The sequence below is a fragment of the Crocodylus porosus genome, unplaced genomic scaffold, assembly GCF_001723895.1.
Source record: "Crocodylus porosus isolate Cpor-Errol unplaced genomic scaffold, CroPor_comp1, whole genome shotgun sequence".
Classification (NCBI taxonomy): Eukaryota; Metazoa; Chordata; order Crocodylia; family Crocodylidae; genus Crocodylus; species Crocodylus porosus.
In genome coordinates, this window is record NW_017728927.1 from 13,592,266 (window position 1) to 13,603,345 (window position 11,080).

The window sequence follows — 11,080 nt, forward strand, 5'->3', positions numbered from 1 at the left end:
TGAGAGGGAGTCTGGTTTTTCTATTAGAATGTGCCTTTTTTCTCAGTGCACTTGGAATCCATCAGAACTTGGACACAGACATTCATCGGAGGCGGGGGAATGAAAGCCAAATGAAATGAAAAAAGAATTAAAAAAAAAAAACCCAACCCAAAAGCAAACAGGTTAAAAAAAACCCCAACCAACAAAAACCTCCGAACCAAATGCAACCTCTTTCTCTAAAATCCATGATTAAAACCTGGTACAAACAGGTGAATATATATATATATATATATTTAGTAGATGTAGTATTGTTTTTTTTTGTTTTTTTTTTATCTCTTCTCTCTTTCTTGTTATACAGCAAACATTGCAAATATAGAAATTTTCTCTGTACAATAGAACAACTTCGGTTTACAATGCCATGGGTGGTAAAACCTCTCAGTGAATAAACATGTGAACGGGCCTTCGACCAGATGAAAGTCTAAGATGGAAGACTCCGTTTGCAAAAAAGCCCCAAAGGATATTACTCCTTCTGGTCTCTTTTTGGTTTTTGTTTTGTTTTGTTGCTGTTTTTTGTTATTTGTGTTTGTTTTGGAAGGGAAGGAAGAAAAAGGCAAACTGTACACAAAGAATCCACAAAACCACGGAATAGGGACTCATGCGATGCATTTTGGGGTACTCCAGACCTTAGATCTCGGCCCTTTCTCTCTCACACTCTCTCTCTCTCTCTCTCGCTCTCTTTTTATATTCATTTTTTCTTTTTTTTCTTTTTTTTTTAAAAAAAAGGAAACAAAACAAAACTTTTTTTTCACGCCACAGTTTTTTTTTTTTCTTTATAGTGTTTGTGGTCAAATTTGGTGCACATCTCACAAACGTGAGACCTTTTTAATATCTCTCTCTTTTTATATATTATATAGAATAATTATAGATTTTCATAGTTTCTGTTTGAAAGTCTGAATAAAAATAGCTGCTGCAGGTTGCTTTTGGTCCAGTTAGTGTTCAGTCACGAGTTGTGTGAGGACTCAAGACTTTTGCTGGGCTGACACACCCTTCCAGTAGTCTAGGATGTCGTGAAGATCCTCGTCTTTGGCAAACTGGACCTTTTTGCGCAGGGCATGGCCGGCTGCCATATACTCCTCCTCGTCTTTGTGCCGCTTCCGGTTGAGTTTGAAGCGTTCCCAGATGCTGTGTGACGGTTTGCATGTGTACTCTGGGCTGGAGGTGTAGCTCAGGTTGTGGTATTGAGGCGAGAGCTGCGAGTAGGCCAGGTCCCTGGGCCGGGGTCTGGTCAGGGGCTCCAGGATGGAGGGCTTGCGGCCCCCCATGCCATCGTGCTGCTCCCCCTGATGCGAGCCGGGGTACGAGTGCCGGTGCTCGCTGTACTGTCGAATCTTCTCCGCCTCTGCCCGCAGGATGGCAGCCGCCGGCGTCACAGTGAGGATGGTGTCTGTGGTTGGGGATGTTTTCTCAATGTATTTGGCTTCTGATTTGTGGCCGGAGCCCTCGGAGCGGAAGGATCTGGGGCTCCGGATGGAGCCACTGGAGGACGTGCTGGAGCGTTTGGGAGGTGCCTCCATGCTGTGATGTCTCTGCAGCGGGTGGCTGTAGCTTTCCTTGTAGACGGGGGACAGGAAGCCGTGTTTACTGGGGATCTGTTCCGACAAGAGCACCAGCTGAGGCTCTGCCGTAGAAACCGCTCCAGATTTCACCCCCTGGAAGGAGGTGGACTCTGATTTCAAGGCATCGATGCAGTTGTTAATGATCTGGTTCACTTTGTCCACCTCCTTTGCGATAGTCGAGATCTCGGCCACAGAGCTCTGGCTGTCGGGCGGCAGGGACAGTTCGCACTCTCGTCTCTCAGGCTGCTCCCCGGTCCGTACTTCCATGTAGTTGCCTTTAGTGGCTTTGGGGGTCTCGCTGCTGTCTATCAACTTGTACTGCTCAACTTCCCCCGCGGAGGGGAGGTAAGGGATACGGGTCACTGTCTCCCCACCCAGCATTTGCCCTTGCGACAGCTGGGTGATGCTGGTCGTCTCCATCTCTGGTCCGTACTTCAGCTCGATGATGGTCTTCTTCATGCTGCCGGTCGCTTTTTTGTGCTTCTCCTCCTGCTGACGCCTCTTGCGGAGGCAGTAATACACCACCCCCAGGACGATCACCATGCCGAACAGGCAACCCAGAATCGTCATGATGTAGTGGGTGGCAGTGGAGGGTGTGGGGACTGGCTCTTCCCTGTTTTTTCTGGTTGGGAAGATGGTGATGCAAGTGTGGTTGTACCTTAAGACCTGGTGGTGGGAGACGATGCAGTACGTATAGTCTCTTTGTGCTTCCAGATCCTTCACCTCGATTTCCTCCTTCTGCTTTTGGAGCTTTTGGAGGTCTGTGGAGAAGCCGTTTTCAAACCGGGCCAGGACGTACATCCTGCTGTAGGGGAACGGGATGTGCACAACCAGCACGGCCGAGTTATGGGTGACGTGCGTCGCTTGGAGGTTGGGGCGCACCTCCATCTCCCCAGCGGATGTGTAGAAGGGGATCTGCGGTGTGGTGCCGTCCCCAGAGGAGCAGTCTTCTTCTGAGCATGGGCTTTCTGAGGGGGCTGTGGTCACCTGGTACTTGGGGGGGAACGGGCGAGGTATCATGGTGTAGGGGCCACCAGTGCAGAGGGAGGAGAGCATGCTCAGGGCGTTGCGGTAACCGGTCCGGCCTTGGCCGAGCAGGTAGTAGCCAGAATAATCTGGCGGGGAGTCACACTGCATGCGGTCATACGTGCGCGTCATGTTGGTGAAGGCCTCCAGCCATTGTAGGAAGCCCAGGAGCTCACAGGAGCAATAGAAGGGGTTGCTGTAGAGCTCACAGACGGAGAGCTTGTTCAGGCCCCGGAAGGTGTTGCTGTCGAGTCTCTGGATCCTGTTCATGGACAGGTCAATGTTTACTATGTTGGGGCACTCCCAGAAGGCATTGGGGGTGACTATCTCAATGAGGTTAGCCTGGAGGTACAGGTACTCCAGCTTCCCCAGGCCCCGAAGGATTCCCTCGGTCAGGTTTCTTAGCCGGTTGTAGCCCAGCTGCAGCACCTGGAGGTTGAACTGTCCCGAGAAGGCACCATCCTCAATGTAGGAGATCTCGTTCTTGGTCAGGTTGAGGTATGTCAGGTTTCCGAAGCGGCTGAGCGAGGAGTACTGCACGCTCTTGATCTTGTTGTCGTTCAGTCGCAAATCCACGATCGTGCTGTTGATCTGCTGAGGGATGGACTCGTACGGGGGCTGGTTCTGGCTGCAGATAGCCAGCCACACGAAGCCCTTGTCTCCCTCAATCAGCCAGCAGTCTGCCCGCACCCTGCCCGTGTGCAGGATCGAGACAGCCGCCATGCACACACACAGCGCTGACGTCACTGCCCACCTACGACCTGCCATCTGGAAGAGCAATGCAAAGAAGGAGTTTCCCTTGTCTGCTGGAAGGGGGAGAGGTGCTGGATCTGAAGACCAGGGAAGACGTGGGTTTAATAGTCTTTGGGGAGCTTCACTTTTCTCTCCTTTCTCCTCATGGCTTGGAACCTAGTGGGCAGTGTCCAAGGGAAAGGGAGGACCTCTTTGTCCAAGTTGCACAGTGACTCCTTGCAGGGTGCTGCACCACCGGTTCAGTGAGGCTGGACCTGCATTGTTAGCCCTTCTGGCATCTCGTCCAGCTGCAGCTGAAGTCGGGCAGGGCCGGGTGGGGACTAGGCAGAGGAGTCTTTCTGACTCAGAGACCAGCTTTTCTCCTGCTTTCTACAGTACCTCTCCTCATTCTCTTTTTTCTACCCATCTTCAGGTCAGCACCGGGGTCCTTCTCCATCTGCCTGTCCGCCTGTATGTCTGTCTGCCCCTCAGAGCCCTTGTCCAGTTAGCTGCCTCACCTGCAAAGAACCAAAACGAGACACAAAAAGGAGTCAAGATGACATTTTATGGTACAATGCAGCACCTCCAGCATGAGTTCTGAGGCCACCTCGCCATGGCCAGCTTTGCTGTGAACACTGGGGGCCTGGGTTTGAAATGTGTTGTGATTTTTTTTTTTTAATTTATTTTACAAAAGCCCTTTATGGTGCTTGCAGATACTTTGGGGCACAGGCCGTGCTCACAGGTGGGTACAAAAACTTCTGCATTCCCGCATTTGTTACTGCAGCTGTGGCAACCGTGCACCCACAGGACTGGATGCAAGTTGAGGCCAGTTGCTTGACACTCCAGATAAAACCTAGCCCCAGGAAATGAAGGCAGAGGCTCTGGTAGCAACTTCAGGACCTCTTGGGTATAGGAACATCCTAGCACTGCTCTCTCTTGCATCTATCCATTTCTTGTCTTTGGTGGAGCGACTTGCCACCTCCCCTGAAGGACCCCTCCCTGCGTGTCCGGTGTCAGAGTCGAGAAGAGTTCAGATACCATTCCCCAAGAGTCTGGTCTCTGCTCAGGGGTTCACCCTATCTCAGGAGACCACAGGAGGCAGAGCAGAGGCTGGGGGCATTTCCTTGAAGACACCGCTGATAAGCAGAAGGCCTCAAAGCAGGTAGTCAATTGTGAAATTCTCACCTGTGAGATAGATATATTTTTTTTTTTGACTGTCAGAGTGGTGCAATTTAACACATCCAGAATCAGGGATCAGTTTGGCTGGCCCCAGGGTTTGGCATGGAGTCGATACCATGAACTCTGGTATCACTGCCTCAAACGCCAGTTCTCCCATGGTTGTCCTGACACCCCATTGGCTTATGAAGCACTCCCAGACACTGCACTGTGAAAAGGCTGGGAAGACCAAATGGGATGAGGGGGCCCTGGGGAGGGAAGGCAAGTCCAGGAGGAGATTTCTCCCTCTTCCCATGGGCTCTTTGGAACGAGGAGGTTCCTGGACCTGGGAGGAGACAACCGCTCCATATTGCAGAGGCCCAGCAATTTTACTTGCCCTGAGCTCTCTCAGGTAGACCTGCCCTAGCCTGGTAACCTGGACATGGCCATGTCCTCTGGTCCTAAGCTTTAGGCAATGACACAACCCATTTGTAAGCAAGGGGCCTGGTTTCATAACTCGCCCGACAAAGAACAAACGAGCCGGCGAAGCGCAAAGTCCAGTCCCAAAGTGCAAAACCTGGCTGCATGGGAGAGCGCGTGAAATCTGCTTTTTTCCTAGGCTAGGACATTTCGTGCCATTTGGGCCAGTCCTTTCTCAGGTACTGGGGAATAATAGCTTTAAACATGACCCTGGCATTAGTTCAAAGAATCAGCCCGGGCAGTGCAGCGATGACCCAGTGTAAGGTGCTTTTCTACCCAAGCCACCCTGTCTCCCCATCTCCCAAACATGCTTGTAGCAGCTCCAGCGAGTACGCGCTGGGTGCTTCAAGTCCGTGAGTCTCGTGACACTTGCTGACAGCAGAGCTGTAAGGACAGGGCCAGGCATCTGCAGGCGGGGGCTGCAGCTATCGTCAGCCGTGGTGGCAGTCGTTCCTTTCCCCCACAAAGTCAGTGCCCAGAGCAGCTGCCCTGGTCAGCAGTGAGATGGAGGGCTGCATCTTGTTCCTTTGCCATCCTAAATGTACCTTGTTCTGCTAATGGTTCTGTTGAAATCAGGGAAAATCCATTTTCCCACCCTGAGATAGCAGAACATGAAAGGGACGGTGCTTCGGAGCAGAGGGCCCCGCTTCACCAGTCACTCTTTATATCCTAGGAAATAGGCCAATAACCATGAGCGGCAGAATAGTTTATTTGCCCTTACTGAGACACGAACAATGAGTAGCCCCCAGTGGAACGGCTTGGGGGATGTTGCTGGAATAATAAAAGGTGCACTCGTTCCAGCTGTGCGGCGACCCAGCCACCCCCTCCACAAGCTTCTTCAATGGAGCCAAAAGACTGTTGCTGCAGCCTCCCGCGCGGAGGCCAAGGATACGCTGCAACCTCTGGGCAGGGGGTGATCGTTTTGACATCGCTGCACATGGCAAAGCCCTTGTCTGTGCTTGCCCAAATGGCCTTTGGCAAGTATATCCTGTACCTGCAGTGCCATGGTGTGCTGCCTAGCCCTATGGGCACCCTTTTCAATGTAGACCAAGCCTTAGACGCCGTAGGGGATGGAACAGGAATTCTACCCACCCAAAGCTTGCCAGCACCCCTTGCGTCTCGCTGCGCATCCACGCACTTGTACGTGCCCCCTCATCTAATGGAAGAAAGCACAGGCTAATGACTGAAGCGCCAGGCCAGCAGTCACGTGGGTTCTCCGCACAGATGTGCCACTGAATCCCCCATGGCCTTGGGCAAGTCAATTAACCTCTCCATGCTTGAGTCTCCTCTTCAGTGAGATGAGGATAATGATACTCCTCCCTTGGTTCACGGAGGTGCTGGGAGGCTGCATGAAAGCACTCTGAAGTCCTCTGCCGTCTGATGAGCGATGGCAAGGTCTCGTCTGGAGGGCACACTGTAAACACGTAGCGTTCAGTTCAGTCTAGGGTAAGAAGCTGTTGGGCTCCCGATTGAGCCCAGCTCCTTCCCTGTCTGCCCTGTGCCAGCTGCTTCGCCAGGGAAACACCTGGAAACAAAGCTTGCCTTCAAAAGGGACCAGCACGGTTGGTTTGAGCTGAAGCCGCAGCTGTTTCTGGCTACACGCAGCACCTTTCCTAAGGATGCCACAGGCTCAGCCACCTGATTTGCAGCCTATGGTTAGACTTTGGCTGGCCCATACGCGGCTGTGCAAGTCTCCTATGTGTCCTGTAAAGCAGCCAGCCTCGACTACAAGCTCCTGGCTCCCTCCAGGCCAGACACTGCTCCTTGTTGGCAACCCCTGGGGCACAAGCTACCGCCGAAGAGTGTCAGACTGCAAAGCCCTCTCACCCCCCACTCTCCAGTCATTAGCTATCCCAGGATGTCATAGGAGGACAATGAATGCTGCATTGTCCTAAGGGCTGGGGCAGTGGGTCCTCTTTCCCTGGGCTGGGAGTGCATGTGTACCCTCCTGGGACTTCCCTCTGGCTTCATGTAGCACAGCACTGCCTTTGCTATGGACTTAGCCATGCATGATGCACGTATCTGGCCTCATATACTGTATCAGAAGCCTTTACTGTGTCCACTGGCTTACCACACTGCAGCAAGACAACAAAGGAGAGCAGGGGAAGGAGTGAAGACCATGAATGACGTCTTTCCTTCTCTTTGGTGGGCAGGGCTCTGCCTCGTCATGCTCTGGGTTTGGCCTGATTCAGAACATGCAAAGCCTCCAGCTCTGGGAAGGCTTGTGCTTGGAGCCGGGGTCCAGTAAGTAAACCAGTTACCTGTCTTTAGGGATCTCAGTGGTGGTTTCTCTCTGAGCCCTGGGCCCTAGAGCAGCACCTTGGTGCAGGGCAAAATGAAGACAACCCCACAGCAAGGAGAGCAGGATTAATCCCAAGCGGGTATCTCCTCCCCAGCACTCCTCCTAGGTCTGACGGGAGGCGTCTGGGGTGAGGGGGACTATATGTAACTGTCTCCGAGAGGCTACACAGTGCTCATGCTGCCTGTTTTCTCTTGCTTTCCCGTGTGCTGCTTGTCAGTTGACTTCTCTCCAATAACAGAAAGCAAAAAAAAAAAAAAAAAAAAAGGCTTTTTATCAGCCACCGAGTTTAATTTCGGCTCATTAAAGCAAGCAATTTGCTGGTTTATTTGCTTTGCAAAGTGTGAATAAAATGACAGCATTAAGGCTGTAACAGAGAAAAGAGGGGCTAATCTCCCTCTTTATTAGACTGCCGGGACATGACTGTGACAGAGGTCTTGTTGCTTTGCACAGAGGAGATCATTGTTCATAGTGTAGCTCCTGGAAGTGTCCTTTCCAGCACAGCCTGTGGGGTGGAAGACAAAGGCAGGCTACAAGCCGACAGGCTGCAAAGCTGGGGAAGGAGCTAGGAGACCTGAAAAGGGTTGCTAATTTATGCCCCGGAGACCTGGGACGGTTCCTCCTTTGCTTTTCCGTTCTGCTCTTCATACAGAAATCCTTCCCTTTGACTTGGTCCTCCTGTAAAAATACTGGATCAGCATAATCACTGGTGCTCCAGTGACTAGCACTGCCTGATGATCAGACCCATTACGACGGCTGTCCTCCACCTCCCCTCGTGGCTGAAGGAATCCTTCAAGGCCAAGAGAGGAGGACGTTTCCCAGGGTAGGAGCATTCGGCCTTGCTTTGCTCCCTGTTGGTTGCCTTCAAGCAGGTACCGAAACTTTAAGGATCTTCCCCAGCCTAATTGCTTCCCCTGGTTTCTCTCCTTTCCCATGCCATAATTTAGCTAGCTTGCCAATCATCCAAAGGGTCTTCCCGGGAAACCAGGGTAGAAGCCACTTGCCACTCCAGGGTAAAAACACCCGGAAGAATAAAATCTACCAGGTCTTTATTTACTTCTCATTAAGAAACAAAAATGGCAAGAAAGACTTTTCCTCTCTAGCATGCCATAGCAGGATGCTGTGATTTGACATAGTTTAATCTAACCTGGAGATCTTTTAAGCTCTGGCTTAGTGCAGCTTCTTTCTGTCACGTGCGTGTTGTGGCTGACACCCTGCCGCCTGTCAGGAGCGATGCAGCATGTGAATATGGTGTCCCAGCTTGCAGAGGGCTTGCACCTTTTCATAACTAAGCCCCTGTGGCTGGTGGGCACCAGCTCGTCAACTCCCTAGGGAAAACGGCGGAAGCACGCTACCTCTGTCGGAGGGGCAGGTGTCTCGTTGCCCGGTCCGCTGTGGAACGGTGCACTGTTATTGCTGCATTTCCCTTTCCTGGTACTTTTCTGAGGGACTATGGTGCATTTTGCTGCTTGAAAAAAGAAGGGTGGTGTGGGGAGCTAATATCTGGCTCTAAAGGCAGAACGCGTTTGCATTTCCTTTCCATGCAGCCCTGTTGAAGAACCTTGCCCCTGGTTTTCAATATCCCCGCTGAGACCCAAAGCCACACAGCTCTGCAGCGCCCCAGCGCCCCTCTTATTTCAAAGCTGAACCATTTCAGATCTTTGTCAGCAGACCTAGCAAACAGGGATGGTCGGGGTTTTGTAACACAAACAAACACCCATGAGGGTCTGGAATGAGAGCATCAAGCTTATTTCACTTCTAATCAACTAAAAACCCAGAACGAAGGCCTCCAGAGGTAGAAACACTATTGCCAAGGCCCCAGAAGCAGACTTCATGGATGTTGGGTTTTGTTTTTGATTCCTGATGAGCAGCATCACAGTAAATCAGACCAGAACAGCAGCTGCAAGGAGAGCTACCATTGAAATCAAACAAAGCAAGCAGAGTCAGGGGGAGAGGGATCCGGGCAGCCAGTATAATAATATGCAGTCTCTGGCACTCAATTCTTAATTTTGTTATTCTAGTGAATGAGTTATTTCAAATTGTGGATGAGATTTCCTGGCAGAGGGCAAGGAGCCAGGTGACCATGCACACGCACTCGTTGTGTCCTCCTCCTTGGCAGATCCATTCTTCCAGACCCCCTCTCCCCTGGTTGCTCCGCATCCTCCGGCTCCTTCTGGCCATATGTCACCTTCTCTTCGCTCCTCTTTCACCATCACCTGGGTCATTTTATCAATAAATGAAGGAGCCGTGCTACAAAGAGAGCAATGGCGGAACGGCGGTGATACATTACAAATGATAAATGTTTAATCATGCAAAGAGGTGGAGAGGGGAAATTTGGCTAACAGGCACCAAATGTTAAAATGAACCCGGGCTATTCATTATGTGTAAAATAATACGAGGAGACAGCTCTAAGATGGCAGAGAAAACATTTATTAATGATGAAGCTTTTCCTAAATGGTTTCACGTCCGTTCCGTATATGTCAGGTGTGGAAAGAGCGCTCCCAGGCAGGTTTTCTTTTAATTCATATTCCTGGCACCAGTTTACACTCCTCCTGCTTGGTGATATCGGGTAGAATTGCCCAGACAGTACATAATAAATGTGCTCGGGCCTATAAAATCCAACCCATCCTCAATTCAAGCTGCAGATTTGGATTCCACGGTCAAAGCGCCGTACTGCACAGCTCTGGTTTGCATCTCACCATCCCTACGAGCCTTTTCTCCTTACGCTTTGCAGAGTTAGATAATAGAGATTCATAGTAATTCCTCCCCCTCTGCCCCCCCACTTTCCTTGCTATTATTTATTATTTAAAAGGAATAGGCAAGGGAGGAAAGATACGTTTTCCACTGAGGTTTGAAGAGAGATTAACAGGCAATGAGGCAGAAAGATACGGGGAGCTGATTAAAAGGACCATAACCCTATGAGAGAGAGGATTTTAGTGAGGCTGTGGAGAGGTGTGTGGAAGAGGCCAGTTCTGTGGGGTAGGCTGGGATGCTCGGAAACGAAGTAGCTAGCGTTTGATCTATAGACTACTGCAGTCACCTGCCCTCGTATGAAACGAGCGGCGAGTGGGAGCCTCAAAAGCCTTGTGATACGTCGGCACTTTGCTCACGGGTATGAACGACTCGACTGCATGAGAGCAGTGGGGAAGCTAGCACTAGGGGGGACAAGAAGGGTTTGGGAGTGACCTTGGTTCCCCTAGCATCCCCTGGCATAACGAGGACTAACGGCCACAAGTTGTTGGAGAGGAGGTTTAGATTAGACATCCATAAGAACGACTTCACTGTCAGGGCGGCTAGGAGCTGGAACCAACTCCCAAGGGAAGTGGTGCTGGCTCCTACCCTGGGGGTCTTTAAGAGGAGGCTTGATGCCTACCTGGCTGGAGTCATTTGAGCCCAGTTTTTCTCTTGCCCAGGCAGGGGGTCGGACTTGAAAATCTACAAGGTCCCTTCTGACCCGACTGCTGTGATTCTATGATTCCCTGCTGTATGTGCATTAAATACACTTTTGCAATTATCTTTCCACCCTAGGATTTCCCTCACCTTCTGACTGCCAGATCTTTTAATTTTTCAGCTTTTCACCCGAACTGAGAGCAATGCCTGTTTAGTAGTGCCCTGGGGCTGCACAGCCCTCATTTACTGTTTGTCTGCCTGCATATGAAATGCTATAGGGTTACAGCTATACAGTTTTGCAGGGAAATAAGTGGATCAGTAATGGTGCAACAATTTTTGTACCTTCATGAATGGTGGCCACAGAACAACAGCTATATCTCTTGATACTGTAACTCGCATAGAC

At 50.9% G+C, this 11,080-nt stretch overlaps 1 protein-coding gene across 1 annotated transcript in view; it reads right to left on the bottom strand.

Annotated features, from left to right (window-relative positions):
• Positions 1–311: 311 nt before the first annotated feature.
• Positions 312–11,080, bottom strand: part of ELFN1 (extracellular leucine rich repeat and fibronectin type III domain containing 1) — a 133,442-nt gene continuing 122,673 nt past the window's right edge. The window contains exon 3 of the mRNA XM_019542040.1: positions 312–3,871. Coding sequence (XP_019397585.1) covers positions 999–3,389 — 2,391 coding nt within the window. The 5' untranslated portion in view covers positions 3,390–3,871 and the 3' untranslated portion in view covers positions 312–998. The remainder of the gene's footprint in view (positions 3,872–11,080) is intronic.